General features: G+C 48.5%; 1 protein-coding gene across 1 annotated transcript; it reads left to right on the top strand.

Moving 5' to 3' along the window:
• Positions 1–672: 672 nt before the first annotated feature.
• BRD8 (bromodomain containing 8) lies at positions 673–15,329 on the top strand. Its single transcript, XM_058815318.1, has 21 exons — positions 673–704; positions 948–1,044; positions 1,879–1,948; positions 2,212–2,261; positions 2,837–2,959; positions 3,114–3,194; positions 3,618–3,682; positions 4,261–4,397; positions 4,819–5,034; positions 6,249–6,393; positions 7,537–7,746; positions 8,158–8,438; positions 8,928–9,383; positions 9,727–9,820; positions 10,031–10,077; positions 10,414–10,628; positions 10,888–10,980; positions 11,164–11,232; positions 11,931–12,108; positions 12,746–12,850; positions 14,928–15,329. The coding sequence occupies exons 1-21, from the start codon at positions 686–688 to the stop codon at positions 14,985–14,987; spliced, it is 2,811 nt and encodes a 936-aa protein (XP_058671301.1). The 5' UTR covers positions 673–685; the 3' UTR covers positions 14,988–15,329.
• Positions 15,330–17,960: the final 2,631 nt, after the last annotated feature.

Below are 17,960 nucleotides of genomic sequence, written 5' to 3'. Positions count from 1 at the left end.
GGTGCCTCACACGCTCCTGGGGAAAAGGGGAAGGGACAGGGTGGTGTTACAGCAACCCCTGCACATCCATCGGTCCCCACGTGGAGCCCTCCCTACAGGCATTGCAACGTGCACACATATACACACAGCCCCTGAACACGGGGAAACCTCACAGAACCCCGGACACAGCCCGTGCACACACAAACACCAACCAGGACTCCAAATCCACCTCCCGGACATACGGACACCATACGGGTGACATGCACACAGACACCCCATTAACACAGGGTACCAAACAGACCTAACGCGCACACCAACCACCACACAGGACACCCCGAAGCCCAGACGCAGCTCGTCGCCGCTCCCCCACACACACAGCCCAGCACCACACGGGTCCGGCCGCACTCACAGGGACCCACCGACACCACCGGCCGCCCCTCTCGCCGCTCCGGCCCCGCTGCCGCTCACGCCGCCCCTCGCTCGGCGTTTCAAACCTCGCCGCCCGCCCGCTCCGCCAATGGGAGCTCGGCATGAGAGCCCCTCGACCAATCAGCGCCCGCTCTTGGGACGGAGGGGGCGGGACCCCGGGCAACCGGCCGCTCGCGCGTGCGCGCATACGGCTAGGGGGCGTGGCGGCGCTCGGCCACCTCCCGGCGGGCTTTGCGCGCGGTGCCGCCCCTGCCGCCCTCAGGGCCGGGCGGGGAAGATGGCGGCGGGGCCGGGGAGTGAGTGCGAGGCTGGGCGGGAGACGCGGCGGGGAGCGAGCGGCGGCGGGGCTGGGGAGGAGAAGGGGCAGGGGAATGGCCCGAGGAGAACGGAGCGGTTCCGGAGGACCCTCCTGGGAAGAACCAACGGGGGCGCGGGGCGGGGCCTATGGGTCTGGGGAGGGGCGGGGCCAGGTGGTAGAGCCGCGGGTTCGAGTTCCGATGTGGCCGGGACTGTCCCCACACTCCTGCCCTGTCCCGCAGAGCACAAACTACTGAGCGCCGGCCCCACCGAGCCCTGGTCCATCCGCGAGAAGCTCTGCCTGGCCTCCTCCGTCATGCGCAGCGGCGACCAGAACTGGTACGGGAGCGGGAAAGGCGGGCGGCATCTGCACAGCCCCGGGCACGGCACGGGGCTGTCACCGCGCTGCCTCTGTTCAGAACAAAAATGGGGTGTAAGAGGTGTGCAGGGTGTACCTGCACAGGCATTTTGTTGGCTTCATAACTACTGAGTGAACCCAGAGGTGTGGTAATCAAGATAAAGAACGATGAGAGCTGGAGAGGGAGTTTGAACAAGGACATGGAGTGTCAGGACAAGGGGGAATGGCCTCAGACACAGAAAGGGAGGGTTAGGTTGGAGATTAAGAAAAAGTTCTTTATTGTGAGGCTGGTGAGGCACTGGAAAGGGTTGTCCTGAGAAATTGTGACTGCCCATCCCCGGAAGTGTCCATGGGCAGGTTGGATAGGGCTTGGAGCAGCTGGGATAGTGGAAGATGTCCCTGCCAATGGCAGGGGATTGGAACAAGATGATCTTTAAGGTCCTTCCCAACCCATTCTATGATTCTGTGTTCATAATTAGATGAGGTGAGTTGTGGACAACAAAGATATTTGGTAACAGATTCATGTGCACTGAACCTATAGCTCTGTTTTACTATATTTTTATGCTCCCTAAAGTAAGGGTTTTGTGGAAATGTAGTCACATAATCAGATACAAGAAACTTGCTTTTCAAAGCAAAGGAGTGAAATTACGGTTTATTAGAAGCAGGTAAATATTTTTGAGACTTGTAAATCCTTGGTGAGATTATCATGTGTAGCAGGGTTATTCAATGAGGTAAAGAGAGGTTTTCATCTTTTCTCTGCATGTTGATTGGGGGAAAAGGTAAATTGATGGTGACTTGTCATTTCCCTCCCACAGGGTCTCAGTCAGCAGAGCCATCAAACCTTTTGCAGAGCCAGGACGCCCACCTGACTGGTTTTCACAAAAGGTAAGGCACTGACATCGGAATCTTGGACACAAAATCTCTGCACAATCAGAAAAGCCAGACTGAGAATGAATTTAGGATTCATTGTTCCATGCTTTATCCAGTGCACAGTTACTAAGTAAGGCTAACTAATGAGATCCTTCACCAGGCGTGCGATTGAGCTGTGAAATTCCTTGCCTTGGGAATTTGTGGGTGTCCATGTATTTTGGTGTGTCCTGCTGTTTGGGCAAGCAGACTGTCCTCTGACTTCCTTTGTTTCTTTTCAGCACTGTGCATCTCAGTACTCAGAGCTCTTGGAGACCACAGAGACCCCAAAGTGAGTACAAAGTGTGACCTCAGCACAGCCTGCAGCAGCTCAGGGGGCACTCCTGGGTTCTTGCAGCAAAGTCCTTGTCACTCTTTAATTACTTTTTGTCCTCCAACCAATTCCTCCCAAAAGGAGCATTTCAGAATGAGAAAATTCAGCTGGAATAGCTGTTGTGGGACAGTGGCATCAGGGTTTTTCAGATGGGAAAGTTAATATTTATTTGGCTGGAATAAAACACTGCATATTTGCCTTACTGGTCAGAAACTTTACACATAAATTTATCATTCAGAGTAGGGGTAGAAAAGAGAAGGATTGAGATGGGAGATGTTTTGTATTTGTCACTATTTTGCAATGGTTTCTTACAGTTTTCTTATCAGTGTTGTCACTACAGCTCTGTGATATGAGTGAAATTTTCTGAAGAGATTGTTTGAACATTGTGCTGCCCAATATAATTTAAGGGAATTGGAGGAAGTTGATTTTTTTGGATGAGCATGTCATGAGTGACAGAAAGCAGCCATTTATGAAAGAGGAACTGAGTTTTCTTGTGGTTTGTGTCTAAGTTTCTCTTTTCTCTTATTCTGTAGAAGAAAACGTGGTGAGAAGGGAGAAGTTGTGGAGACAGTGGAAGATGTTATTGTGCGGAAACTGACTGCTGAGAGGGTTGAGGAATTGAAGAAAATTATTAAAGAAACACAGGAAAAATACAGGTACATGACAGAGGTTTTAAAATGTTGCACACCTGAGAGTCCTGTCCTCAAAAAGTAATCCAAGTGGGATGAAAATTGGGGGTGATTGGGGTGAAAATGCTGCTTAAGGTGTCCAGTTCAGTGATCAGAATGTAAAAAGATTTTATGATTGCAGGCAACTCAAGAAGGATGCAGAGCTGATCCAGGCCGGACACATGGACAACAGACTGGAGGAGCTGTGCAATGAGATTATGATGTGGGTTATTTCATTATTTCTTCTCAGATTGTGGTTTCCTGACACTCTGTTTGGCAGCATCTCTTGCTCCACATAGTTTGGGTTAAGAGAAATGGAGCTGGGCAGATGCTTTGGCCTCTGAGAGCTTGCACTGGGGGAGAGCAGCTGGTGTGGAACATCCTTTGGAGTTGCTCAGTAAAGAGCTTGGCCATGGCTTGCAGAACCATGTTTGCAGCCTCCATTCTGGCAATCATCTGGAAGTGAAATTTCCTGCCCTGTGTGTCATTCTCTGGCTCTGCTGCTCGCCTTGGGGGGTTTGAGCCTGAGTGGTTTGATGTTGTCTGGAGATAACAGGGTGGGCATCAGTAAAAGGGGGGAATTTTGAAGGGGGAATTAAGGAGAACTGAGACACCCTGTGACAGCAGGTTTTTGTACTTTTTACAGAAAGAAAAAAATGGAAGAGGAGGAAGCAGAGGTCAAGAGGAAGGCTACAGATGCTGCTTATCAGGGTGAGCTGGAAATGAGGTGCCTTCGTTTTCCTCAATGCATATATTCATAAGAACATTTAGAAAATACTGAATTCTTGTTAAGACCTGCAGGAGGAATTCCTTGACCCTAGGGTTGGAGAGAGAGGCTGTATTCTCTTTCCAGCACTATATTTATAACAGGGTAAAAGGCAGAGGCTTTTGAAAAAGGAATAAAACCTTCAGGAAAGGTGTATCCAAGGGAAAGCAGGGTTGGTAAGGAGCTCTGTGTTAGAATGTCAGGCTTTTCACACCTTTAGTTTCCCTTGGTCACTCAAGATAAGAGGAAGAAACTTTTATTCTGAATGTTTAGTTCTTCATAACTCTTGGGGCATTTAATGTGGTGGTGGGAGGTGGTGAACACCAAACTGCTAGAGAAACCTGCAGCTGGAGGGCATTACCCAAAGTCAGTATTACTTGGGAACTGAGCCTAGTGGGGTGCAAGAAATTCCTATAACATAAATTGTTCTCTTAAAATCCTTCAGGTTAAAGTCAAAGGTAACTCCTGGGGACTGTCCACGATGGAGTCACAGACTCTCACTGTAGTTTCTGTTCTCTTGCAGCTCGCCAGGCCATTAAGAACCCCCCTCGAAGGCTGACGGGGGTGATGGTTCGTTCTCCTGCAGGCTCCACCTCCCCGGGCGGGGATTATTCCCTCGGAGATCTGTCCCAGCCTGCTGGGGATGAGGCCAGCCCAGGGGTGAGGATCCTTCTCTGGGTAGGAGGGAAAGCCCAGCTTGGGACGTGGGGCTCTGCACCCATCACAGAGGAGGGGCCTGGGGAGAAGCCCTTGCCTTGCTGTGCAGCTTTCAGGTGCTGCAGTGTGGTTGGTGACAGTGCTGCTCGAGATCCATCTCCTCTTCCCTGTCTGTGGTGATCCAGTGCCTGGATCAGAGGCCTTGTAGGGGCATCAGTGGGTTGGCCAGGCAGTCTGTGAGTGCCTGGGAGCTGGCTCTGCAGGGCAGGGAAAGGGTGAAAGCACATGCCTGGAGTAGGGGCAGTGAGTGAATGGAGTAGGTGTCTGTGGTGTGCTGGATCAATGCTCTTGGGGGAAGCAGCAAGCGGGGCTGGTCCGTGTGGTGGAGTGTGGCTTTGAACAGTGTGGTTTTTCTCTTTCTCAGGTCACGCCAGGGACATTGCCCAGCACCCCAGTTGCCTCCTTCATTGGAATCCCTGACACCCCTCCAGGCTCTGCTCCCCTGGATGCCCCCATGACCCCAGTCACTGATGATTCACCCCAGAAAAAGATGCTAGGACAAAAAGCAACTCCGCCTCCTTCCCCTCTGCTCTCAGAGCTGCTGAAGAAGGGCAGTCTCCTGCCCACAAGCCCCAGGCTGGTATGGAGCTCTCTGCTCATATATGCAAGCACACAAACAATTTGCTCCAGACTTTCCCACTGAAAAAGGGGGATCTGCAAAGAATTTTTAAAAATGTGCAGTTTTGTGAGAGTCCCAGCAGAAGTGATAATCTGAGAGGTATAAATACCCCTGTGAGCTGCAGAGGTCAGCCCCTTTTCCAGCAGGACTGCAGGGCTGGTGCAGCACTTAGGACTGGCTGTCCCCTCAGTCATAAGGAGTTGGAGTTGCAGGGTTTGCTAGGGGAAATTGTTCTCCCCAGGGAAGGGAATTTGTTAGTCAGCATCATCCCCATAAGCCTCTGTGACATTCTTGGTGATTCCTACACTGGGCTCACAATTCTTTACACCTTGTCAAGAAGTCCTGTTTCAGTATTTTTAATGTGTACAAGAGTAGGGAATCCTTAAATGGCATTTATGACCTATACAGAACTGCTTCAGTTTTCTCCTAATTGTAGACAGCTCTTAAAATCACTGTGATGAAAACCCACTTGTGGTGTTAGTGACTTGGGAAGTCTTAGGAGATGCTGACACTGTCCAGTGTGAAAACAGCAGCCATCAGCTGCTTGTGACACAGATTCCCTGGGTTAGTGCTTGTGTGATGGAGTAGGTGTGTTGCTGTTGACTTTTTTCTTCATAGTAGTCAGATATAGGGTTTTTTCTATTTGCTAGCTTGGGTAAATGTTCCATGGATTTTGTGTTTGCAGGATGTAACATAAAGTGGGGCAGGGAAAGGTCCTGGCTGTGGAAGGCTGAGTTTCCTTTGTAGGAACAGGACTGGGTTTGCATCTGTTTCAAGGTCCATCATAGGTTCACTGTGTGACCTTGATCAAGTTACTTTCCATCTTGGTATTTCTGCTTCTCTCAACTCAAAACAAGGGATATTTGTGTGCCATCTCAGGGTCTAGGGAGACTCATATGTGTAAAGGATTGTGAGGTCCTTGAAGAGAAGAACTGTGATAGAGCAAAAGATGCACTTGGCCTGCAGCTGTGTTACAGCTGAGAACAGGAACAGTTTCAGACTGTCATGTTCTGCACTTGTGTGAGGGGCCTCAGGCAAGGACTAACCTGAATAAAAACTGCAGAGGAAATGCTGGGACACCAGATGCTGGTGCTGTTCATGGAGATGCACATCTGGCAGAGAATCACTGGTGTGGTGGTATCTCCAGGAACTTGAGTCTCATCCTCCTTTGACAGGTTGGTGAAAACGAAATGGCAGTGGCTTCTGGTCACATGAACAGCTCTGGAGTGCTGCTGGAGGTAGGAAGTGTCCTTCCAGTGCTGCACAGTGGGGAAATGCAGTCAGCACCTGGTGCTGTCCCTGCATCTCCAGCTGCTTCAGGTAACTTGGGCCTTTCCTTTACAGTTCTCCCTTAAGATTTACCTTCAGACTGGTGTGTGGATTTTCTTGGGGGAAGGATGATGCCTACCTGGCTGGTCTGGGGACTTCTCTATCAGTTGTGTTCCTATTTATGTAGCCCTGTCCATCTCACCCCTACTTTTTAAGAAGACCCTAATCCTTAAAAGAATGACTGAAACAATTTGGTCTGATCCAGTCCTGATCCATGCAGTCTGGTTTTCTGGGTTGGACACTGGCTAATACCAGGCATCTGAATGTAGAATGAAAGGGTTTGTTCACAGGGAGTTGGGGAAAAAGTGGTCTAGATCTGATCCCCAACATGTCAAACACAGCTCCCTGTGGATCTGGAGAACTCATGTGCCTTCCCTCTGCTGTATCTTAGAGATTTGTTGAGAGTTCGTCCATTGAGCTCCAGAGGAAGTTCCACAGAGTGGGGGGAAGGGGGACAGTACAAGACTCTGTATTGGGCTTTTAGAACAACCTGCCTAAGGAAGTTTTTTTCCCTCAGCTCCTGCTGACCAGTGATTTAATCACATTGTCTGCAATTGAGATCATGTGTTATTCATTCATACAGACTTCCATACAAGTAATATGGCTTTTCTTATCCACATCTGTTTTTTTAAGACTTGTTAATTTAGTCCAGACAGTTTAGTAAATTCAGACTGGAAGTTACAGCTAAGATGAATGGCAGCCTTTGATGTAAAAGGAATTCTCCAGGAAAAACCTGCAAGGAAATCCCCTCCGCTCCCTCCCAGCTCCTGTGACGACTGTTTGTCTTGGCTTACCTTGTGTGGCTCTCTCAGCACTGTTTTTCAGATTTCCCATCATTGTTTTGGGATGAGCCTTTGGAAGGGCATCTCTGTGCATGTGTGGCTTAGTCTGTCCAGCCCTTACAGTGGGTACAGTGTTCTGTAGCTGCATGATTCTGCCTCAGACTCCACACACAATGGGAGTTGTGCATTTTTTGGTGCAGGTTCTCTGTACAGCTTTTGGGACTCTTTATAGGTATCTCTGTGTCTTTTCCCAGAAGAAGCCACCAGGCAGTGAAGAGCCCAGTGGTGGCTTTGTGGATTTCAGTGGTGGCTGCTTCTTGCTCATGTGCTTTTCCCTTCTACTCTCTGTTAGGTGCTCCTACGCTTTCCCGGCTTTTAGAAGCTGGTCCTGCACAGTTCACCTCACCTCTTGCTTCCTTCTCCGCTGTTGCCAGCGAGCCTCCAGCTAAGCTCCTGCCACCCCCCGTAGAGCCTGTGTCCCAGGCCACTATTGTCATGATGCCCACGCTGTCAGCACCAGCCGTTGTGCCACCAGCTGCAGCTGCAGAAAGCGTAGCCACAGGTGCGTCCCCAACCACGCACTCAGAGCTCACGTCCTGCTGGAAGGCAGAACTTCCCGTGGGATCAGCGCCCTGCGAGCTCTCAGCTGGGCTTTGTCACCTCAGACTCGCCATCCTGGCCAAGAAGGATGGTTATGGCTGGGTTCTGGAGGAAACAGATGGTTTTAAACAGGGTTTGCTGGGTGTTGGGGGGGGTGCTGGTGATTTGCTGACTGCGGTTCAAGGGTTGGAATCTCACTTTGTCTCTCCTGTGGGAAAGCAAACCCGTATTTGTCTTTTATTAATCTAAGCTGTGGTGGGGTGGATGGGCCTGGGATAGTTGTGTTTGATGCTTGGTGTTACCCACTGCAGTGTTTGTTTATGTGGGGACTTTTCCAGCTTGGTCTCTGACTGTCCCTCTCATCTTTGTGCAGTGAGCCAGCCTGAAGCCTGTGTTTCCATGGAGGCAGTGGCTGATTCCCACACTGTGACAGTGTCCATGGACAGCAGTGAAATATCAATGATCATTGATTCCATCAAGAAAGAGTGCCTGGGTTCTGGGGCTGGCAGCACTGCAGGATCTTCCAAAGATCACTGCATGGATGGGAAAGAAGATCTGGATTTCGCTGAAAAAATGGATATTGCAGTGTCCTATACGGGGGAAGAGCTGGACTTTGATACGGTTGGAAATATTATAGCCATCATTGAGGACAAGGTAAATGGGGAAAGCAGAGTGCCAGTGCCTTTTGCTGCACATTCAGTTGGGTTAATCTCAAATGATTGCTATTCACCAATTTAGTTTAAACGAACAAGAAATAACTATTCCAGAATACACATTCTCACCATCATTTTCCAGATCAACAGGACAGGACACCACTGCTGCTTGTCTGACACTGGTGCTCCTTTTCAGAGTACAAAAAGAAATGTCTTTATTCCTTGGAGAGTAGGGTTTGGGTCATGTTTCTGGCAGACAGCTGAGCATTGCTCACAGAATCCTTTCCAGGAGTGCCATATTTCTGAAACTGAAGCTTCAGGAGAAACTCTCACAGGGAGTGATACAAATCTGGCTGCAAAAAAGGCAACTTTGTAAATGGAATAGACTGGGATTTCCACAATTGTCTCAGTAGCAAATAACCTGAACTTTTCTTTAATCCCTGTTTCTGACCTCGTCCTGCACTGCTGTGTGTTTCTTTTGACAATAAAGGTAGACGACCACCCTGAAGTCCTGGATGCAGCAGTTGTTGAAGCTGCTCTGTCTTCTTTCTGTGAAGATACCGATGACCCTCAGACCCTTCCTGGCCCGTGGGAGCATTCAATTCGTCAGGAGCATGAGAAACAGGCCCAGATGCCACAAGTGTCTGTGACTGTGAAGCAGGAGAGACTGGAGTGTGAGGAGCCAGAGGCAAAAGGAATTAGAGACCTAATGGGCATCAGTGAGCTGGGGTCGGAAATAAAGACTGAGATTGCAGAGCAGGACCAGAGTCAGCTGGGCCCTGAAGAAACCATACCAGCAACTGCAAGAGTGACAGAAACTCCAGAGCTTAGAAACCAAGAGATAGAAGAAGATCAAAGAGCAGCTGTAACATCGGGAGAGACTCCTGAAGTCAAAACAGAGTCATCCCAGGGAGAAGATGCAGTGCTCAATGCAGTGAAGGCAGAGGTATGTGGTCACAGAGGCTGCCTGGAACTGGTGTGGGGAAAGAGGAGCAGTTGTGGCAGGTAGGAGCAAAGTTTAGAGGAAGGATGAGTGCTGGGTTGAAGTGACCCTTCAGTGAATGTGACTGACTGTTTTCCTGGGAGTCAGGCTGCTGATGTGCAGAGCAGCTCTGCTTTAGGCAGTACCTTTGTGTATTTCCCCCCACCCATGTGCAGAACTGCTGCTGGGAAGGTGCTCAGTGAACCTCATTGCCTGGAGTTAGGCTAGGGTGAGTGAGATGTGCCCACACCTTCACTGAAGTAAGCTGACACAAACATCTAGATTTGTGCATTTCTCTTCCCTCCAGACCCCACCTGATGATGATTCATCCCCTCCACAAGTCCCAAATGTGAGTGAAGACTCCTCACAGGCTGATGTTCAGCACAAATTTGAGCTGTCAGGTAACTTAATTAAGCTAGGAAATCTTTTACATGCAACATTATTAGCTGGATAGTTGTTAGTTATCTGGTTCAGGTTTTCTGGGGAGGAGGGAGAAAAGATTCCTGTAGGAACAGTGGTAATTACTGCAGGACAGTAGGCGTTGGTGCAGGAGCTTTTGTAGGAAAGGCTGCTTGGGAGAATCAATCTTTCTGCATTTCTTTCTTTCACAGAATCAATGAAGGAGGAGGCCCAAGCCCTGTTTAGGAGTCAGATGAAGGTAATTCCCTGTTGGTTTTAGTCATCTTGAGTTAATTAGCAGCATGTTGCTGCTGCTGTCTGCTGAAAGGCAAAGCTTGTGTTCAGCTTTCTGCACTTTGAGCAGTCTGCAGCTGAAGGGGAGATGGCTTTAGAATGTAAAGGTGTTTATGTTTGTGCTTCTGGGTCTGTGGGGACAAGCTGGGCAGGCTGGAGAGACTGGGATTTTGTGGAAGTGCCTGTGCAGTTGTCAGCAGCCTCACAAAAAAACCACTTTGCTCACAGAACCGTAGTTGCTTTGTAGGCGCTGAGTGGCTGCTGTAGCTGTCTGTGCCAGCTGATGGACTCTGTGTTTCAGGATGGGCAGGGTGAGGAGGATGATGAGGACGGTGCCAGTGAGGCTGCCAGTTTGGAGGAGCCCAAAGAAGAAGACCAGGGTGAGGGGTATCTCTCAGAGATGGATAACGAGCCCCCCGTGAGCGAGAGCGACGACGGCTTCAGCGTCCACAACGCGCCCCTGCAGTCGCACGCGCTCGCCGACTCCATCCCCAGCAGCCCGGCCTCCTCGCAGTTGTGAGTGTCAGGGCACACAGCAGGGACTGCAGGATCCCCATTTCTGGCTTGCTGAGTGGATCCTAAGGGAGAATTTGTTGGTGATTTGTTTGGTTCTTGCTTACAAGTGTGCAGACAGCACTCCAGTACCAGCTCCCGCCTTTTCCATCTGTCTTTGGCGTGGGTTAGCATGGGCATGTCAAGGACAAAACAAACCACGAGTTTTGTGCTCTGAGGCAGTGATCAGGCTCCTGAAGGAATTATGTTCTTCTCTTCCCAGCTCAGTGTGCAGTGAGGACCAGGAAGCAATACAGGCTCAGAAGATCTGGAAGAAAGCCATCATGCTGGTTTGGAGAGCAGCAGCTAATCACAGGCGAGTTTGATGTCTTGGCAGAAAGAAGTGACTAATCCTAGACAAGTCTCCACTCTCCCATCTCAGAGGCTTATCTCTCTTGGGAGATGATGAATCATATTGTTACAGACAAATTAAAAGGAGAGCATGAAACAAATATTTACCAGCAAGAGCAGGCACTGAGCGGACTGTTTTTCTCTGCAGGTATGCCAATGTCTTCTTACAGCCTGTAACTGATGACATAGCACCAGGCTACCACAGCATCGTGCAGAGGTGAGTCTCAGCAGTCTTCTGTCATCAGAACTCAGTTTGCATATTTGTAGGGATTTCTGGCAACAATGCAGTTTTTGCCTGCTGTGCAGACTTGGAAAAGTGTTCTTTTTCTGACATGATTCAGTCAGAAGCAGGTTTCCCCAAGAGCAGTCATCATCAGACACGTGTCTGTACACAGTCCTGACTTTGAGTGAAGTACACTGGCTTACGCAGAACATTTTATCAGTAAAGTGAAACTGATCTGTTTCTCCCAGTTTCTGTCCAAGAGTAGGATTTAACCTTTGAAATTCCTAAAAGCTGTTCTCTAATGAGTATTTTTTGCTGTCCCAGATGGTGGACTTTTCTGGAAAAATTACCAGAACTCCCTGCTAGCTGCTGAAATCTCTTGTAAACAGTTCAAGCTCAGTGGCTGCAGCTCTAGCTCCTTAGTTTCTCTGTCAGTGGTGCCTGGAGAAGGCAGATGCCTCTCCTGAGAGATCTTTGAGGCTGTTGTTACTATTCCAGGAAACTGCTGGACACCTTGGGTCTTCTGAGACCCAGGCCTTGGTACTGGGGAGCACAGCCCATGAGGGAGAACCTGTTCAGCTCAATAAAATAGACACTATAACCAAGCACATTATAGACCCAGGGCTGTTTCTAAAGGAGATGGGAAAGAGTTAAGCATTTCTGTTGCAATTTTGCCTGCATTTCTTTCACAGGCCAATGGATTTATCTACCATCAAAAAGAACATTGAGAACGGGCTGATCCGAACCACGGCCGAGTTCCAGCGGGACATTATGCTGATGTTTCAGAATGCAGTGATGTACAACAGCTCTGACCATGACGTGTACCACATGGCTGTGGAGATGCAGAGAGATGTCCTGGAGCAGATCCAGGTGAAGTACTGAGCTGAGGCCAGTGCAGGACAGAGATCTGCCTTGGTCCATAGGTCTGGCTGTGCCACAGTTTCACTCCCAGTGTGTTTGAATGCAGTGGGTCCTGCCCTTCCCTGCTTCTCTCTCATGGTAGCTCAGGTGTTTGTGTGGAACTAGATTGTGGGTGAGTTAAAAGTAACACAGCAGAATATTTTATATGTTCATCCCAGACCAATGTCAGATGTAATTTCCTTCAGGGAAATGCTTAGGCCAGCAAGAACCAGGGTGTGGTTCAGGAACAGAAACGAGCAACAAGAACAGTGAATGACAGGGGACGCCACGGCTCCTTTGGGTGGCTGTGCTGGTTTATGTTGATATAAAGTGCACATGAAACTGCCCTGTGAATTTATGCTATTTAAAATATCCTTTGAAGCAGAATGTTCCAGCTGGCAGGGCTGAGTTTGAATCGGGGTTTTGTAGTTCCTCAGGACTTGTGGCTTCTGAGGTAAATTGGGGAACTTATTCTGAGCAGCGCACAAGGAACTGAAACTGCCTCTGACCCAATCATTCCCAGCCTGTGGTCTGTGATAGGTAACTGACATGCACTTACTGAGCTTGTTTTGCTTGACAATCTTAACAGAGTGTGGTTTCCTTGCAGCAATTTCTGGCCACACAGCTGATGATGCAAACATCAGAGTCAGGGATCAGTGCAAAGAGCCTGCGGGGGCGAGACTCCACTCGCAAGCAGGATGCTTCAGAGAAGGTGAGAATGCTGCACCCTGTGCAAGGGCGCTTGGGATCTTCTGAAGAATCCCAAGATACTGCATGAAGTTCCCACACATTGAAGCAAAAGTTCTCACACCAGCATCTTCATATGAACAACTTTGCTTTAAATGTCTCTATTGATTAGATTTCAGTTCTGTACAGCATGCCAGAGGCGGGTCTCATGAGTTTTTTCTGTAATACAAACACTTCTATTACCTGTTCTTAAAAACAGGTGATAAAAACTGTAGGGAAATGAACAGAGTATTGGAAGAGGTGTGAATACTCTCAGGCACATGGTGTGACTCTTGGGGATGGGCCTGCAGGGCAGGGAGTTGGACTCAATGATCCTGTGGTTCCCCTCCAACTCCACAGATTCTGTGATTCTATGGTATGGCAGAAAGGTGAAGGGAATTGCCATATCCTTCACTTCCTAGTCAGGTTTTTAGAGCTAGAGAATCAAGTCACCTCTGGTTTGCTGTGTAAAATACACCAGAGAACCTTTGAATTCCACGCTGATCTAAGCAATGAAGATTTGTGGTTTTTACTTTTATAAAGACCTATGCAAACTTGATGAAGTGATCTCAGGTACTCTCTGGTGCACACAACACTGTGACAGCAGGGGCTGCCTGCTGAGTTCTAGTGACAGCTGGACTGAGCAGGAATTGTTTGGTAGACCAGGAAAACTTGCTGTGGCTGTGGAGGGAATATCCCTTTCCTGGCATTCTGGCTCTCTCAGTATCCCTCTTTTGTCTGTTTTTATGTTCCTGCTGCACAAGACTGACGCCCTGCAGGAAGGGGAGTGGGGCACATGTTCCTCTATGCTCATGTGTGGGCTCAGTGCTTCTGTGTGGTGTGTGCATTTCCGTAGCTGATGCCTGATGAGTCCTTCTGTTTGGCCTTTTAACAGGACAGTGTCCCAATGGGCTCTCCTGCCTTCCTTCTCTCTCTCTTTGTAAGTATTGAAAGGCTCCAGCAGGTTCTGCAGTATTGCTGCCAGGTGCTCTGCTCCTTGTCTGGGTGATCCCTGCACTGTCACAGCATCCTTAGCACTGCAGCAGGGTGTGTTTGACCTGGGGGCTGCACCACTGTGAGCTGAGAGGAGACATCTCAGTCCCTTCCTCTCAAAATGGGTGAGCGGGTGGGGCTTCACTCTTCTCTTCTGGTTCCAAGTGTTTTTTGTTTTGTCATCTGCTTTTGCTTTTTTCCATGACTTCTCTCCTGCTTTCTTTCCTTGTAAGTGGGAAGACAAACCCAAGTGGTGCAGTCCTGTAGTTCCTACATCTCTCATGTTTATACAGCTGCCCCTTCCACACGGCCAAGGCAGTACAAAAGGTCTTGGGAGAGTGAGGAGTCAGCTGTGTGTCCTTTATCTGCTCCTGGTTCAGAAAGCAAAAAAGACTCTGCAGAAATATCTTGCTCTGTGCCCGTGGTGATCTGGAAGTGTTTGGAAAAATATTCCCTCTGGGAAACCCCAAGTCTCTGAGTTACTGTGAGGAGAGAGAGGAGGAAGATGGAGAGCTGTCCTTATCTCTCACATTATCTAAAGACAGAGGAGTACTCCAGGAGAGGCAGCAGATCAGCCAGAGAGAGGATCAGAGGAAGCTCTCAGCTCACCTTCTGCTCGTGGAAAGGAGCTGTGTGGAGGAACTAGGGAGCTAGTGCCAGGGTCACTCAGCTGGAGCAGCACTTCCATAGGGATCAGCAGCTGATAAGGTAGGTTAGTCAGCAGTTTTCCTTTTCCCACCTTAAGCTAGAATCTGCTGCTTAGGAGGAAGCCTGCACTGTCCAGGCTCCAAAAGCCTCTGTGTGGGCCAGAGGTGCTGCCTGTCTGTGCCCTGGCTCCAGCAGTGCAGAGATGCTGCCCAGCCCAGCACCCTGCTGCATCCACATCCAACTTTAGGTAGGTCTGCAGGCAGGCCTTGGCAGGGACGGCTTCCCTTTCTCCTGATGGGAAGGCATGAAAAATTGTTGCCAGATGCAGAATTCCCTTTGTCCTTCCCTGTGTCCCTCCCTCCCCTGTGCCGGAGGGCCGTTCCTGTGGGTTGTGTAACTCTGTTTGTTTGCCTTGCGAGCAGGACGGAGGCACCAGAGGGCGGCGCTGCGCCATCGAGGCAGACATGAAGATGAAGAAATGATGCTGCAGACACAAAATCCCAGCAGAATCCCAGGCATCCGGAGCTGGAGTGTGAGCAAGCAGCTCTTAGCAGCTGTTGGAGGAGGAAGAAAAGCTGCAGGTCCATTTCTGGGACCTGGTTCACCACCTTGGCTTGCCCTTCTGGAAAGCAGTGTCCTGTCAGAATATGTAACCCAAAGAAACTTCCCTGGAGGGGAAGGCCAGCCCCCCTGCCTGTTTTAGGGCAGTTGTCTTGGGCTTCATCAGTGTTCTGGTGTTAGCTAGCAGCTGGTGGCTCGTACGTACTGTAATGTGAAGTGTACAGATTTTTACTAGTGATGTGTAAATGTGATGTATATTAAAATCTGGGAACAAACCCGTGTGCAGTGTACTGAGCATCACAGCTCTGCAGGGAGGAGCCCTGTGCTACAAGCCTGGATCCCCACCTGGACTACCTGCAAATATAATTATTTTCCAGTTATCCCTATAGCTCTGATGTTAGAGACAATCCATAAATCACAGGAATGCTGCACAGTGCTTGCAAGGACAGGAGGATTCCATGCTTGAGTGTGTGAGGATACAGCACCACTGTGGTGACACTGGAGATCAAACCTTGAGAAGTTAAATACTGCAGTCTTGGTGGAGCTTTCCTTAGGAGAAAATGCATTGCAAAGGACTTGACATTGTTTCCCCAGAGATCTGTGGAGGCTGCACTAGTCAGAGTGAAAATCTGTGATCCCAGCAGCTGTAGGCAGGATTGCCATTACCTGGTTTCACATCTGAGTTTGTGCCCTGTTCCTACTGGGAATTACAGTCCTTTTCCTCAGCAACATGAAGGTTTAAGTTCTCTGCAAGAATTTCCAAGTCACTTTTTCTGCTCATATGACCTGAGATGAAACTTGCCTGTTTTCTGCCCACACAACCATTCATGGGGGAAAAGAAAACAACAGAATGACACCATCCTTGATTGCTGCAGCAGCTGGGAGTGCTCTGCCCTCCGTGCAGCATATCCAGGGTGCAGCTTTCTGGTAGACAGGTTTCAGGAAACTGAGTCACTGGGATTAAGAGCAGAGGCATTGTTCCCTTATCCAGTAAGAGCTTTCAATTTTCACAAGTTCAGTGTTGAAGTTGGCCGTGCCTGCTGTGTCAAGTCCTGTGTATTGCTGAGGTGAATTTTCACCAGGAGTCACCTTACTGATGTGGAAATGCTGAAACTCCCTTGGATTGGTGATTGGTTCCTTGTCTTTTGCTGCTAAACCCGGGAGCAAACTTCTGGTTTGAATTTTTATTGTTCTCAGTTCATAGCACAAAAAGCTATAGAGGTCTTTGTTTTTTATGCATTTCATGGAGTGGTTTCAGTTAGGAACAAACATTTTAGCATTGCCTGTTGTGACAAGACAAAGTAATGGTTCTAAACTAAAAGAGGGCCCATTTAGACTGGATGAAGATTATTTTTACAGTGAGGGTGGGGAGGCCCTGGCACAGTTACCCAGAGAAGCTGTGGGTGCCCCATCCCTGAAGTGCTGAAGGCCAAGTTGGATGAGGCTCTGAGCAACTTGGAATAGTGGGAGGTGTCCCTGCTCATGGCAGGGGGGCTGCACCCAGACAGCCTTTAAAGGTCCCTCCCAACCCAGCCTGTTCCATGATTCTGAGTTGGAAAGAACCTCTGTGCATTCCTTTACTCATTGAGCTGCTCAGAGCAGGGCCAGCTTCAAATATTTACCTTAGTCAGAATCTCCTGTGGTGCAGCTTGTCATCCCTGTGTCCTTTCACTGCTGGGCTCTGAGAAGGGTCTGGCTCCATCTCTGTGACACCTCTTTGTCTCTGCTGGGACACTGGAGGTGCAGCACAGGAGAAAACCTTTCTCAGACCTCTGGGAATTTGCTTTCATCATAGCAATCATTGCTGCTCCTTCCTACCCTTGGTTTCCTCTCCTAACCAGGTATTTTTCTCTCAGCCTTTTCTCTTGTCCCATGACATTTTAATAGTCTTTAATGATGTTTAAGAGCTCTAAAATTCCAAGATAGGATTTTCCCTATGGAGCCTCATTCCGTCTTCCCCAATTCATCATCTCTTGCTCTGACTACTTACTAATTCTCTTCTTCCTAATACTTTGTTCTAATCTGTCTAGTACAGAGCTGATGTTTTACTGTGCTGCATCTCCCAGCACCCACCCTTTTACAGACAGATAAAACTGTCACCCCTTTCTGGTTTTCTTCTTAAATGACAAGTTACACAGCATAGACTTGGTCACGTTATATTTAAGCTTCTTTAGGGCTCACAAATGAATCCCAATGGGTTCTAAGGTTTATTCACTGTCTCAAATTGTTCTAAAGTCTCCCCTGTTGACATTTTAATTAGATATCTCTCAGACCCATCCCAAGAGAAGGTCTCATGTGAGCTCCTCTGTGGCAACTGCTGATAATGATGATTAATTTGGTTTTTCCAACTGGCCCTATTTTCCACTGAGATGTTTGGCACTGATCATGTGTCATCCCCACTGATCATCTGGCAGCTCTCTGCTTCTGATGTTTTTGATGAGGTTTTTTGTTTTTATTTGCTTTTATGTCTTTAGCAAATTGTTCTCTTTTTCTTTTTTTTTTTTTTTGCCTACTTTATGTGGATTCTACATTTCATTTATTAGAGTTCAGGCTTTTATCATTTTTCTTGTTTTGACATGTAAGTTCTTTTTAAAGGCTGTCTTTTTGATTTCTAACAGCTTTTTCCCAGAACAGCGAGGGTTGTGCAGTGTCTGATCTCTGCAAAGTGAACTAAAACTTTCCAGTTTGAGAGAGGTTCTTTGCTGGTGACTTATCTAGCCAACATAATTAAGAACTGTCAGGCAATTCTTAATTAAAAGTTCAAGCCTGTGTCATTTTGTCCGGAATTGGTGCAGAGCTGAGCTGTCTGTGATTATTTCACTCATCATGTCTTGCACTAACCCTGCTGTTCTGCTCTCTGGCATCTTGAGCCTTCCAAGATTTGGTAAAACTGA

This window comes from Ammospiza caudacuta, chromosome 16 (assembly GCF_027887145.1).
Source record: "Ammospiza caudacuta isolate bAmmCau1 chromosome 16, bAmmCau1.pri, whole genome shotgun sequence".
In the NCBI taxonomy this organism is placed as follows: Eukaryota; Metazoa; Chordata; class Aves; order Passeriformes; family Passerellidae; genus Ammospiza; species Ammospiza caudacuta.
The sequence above is the reverse complement of the archived record's forward strand: the minus strand, read 5'-3'. Positions and strand labels throughout refer to the sequence as shown.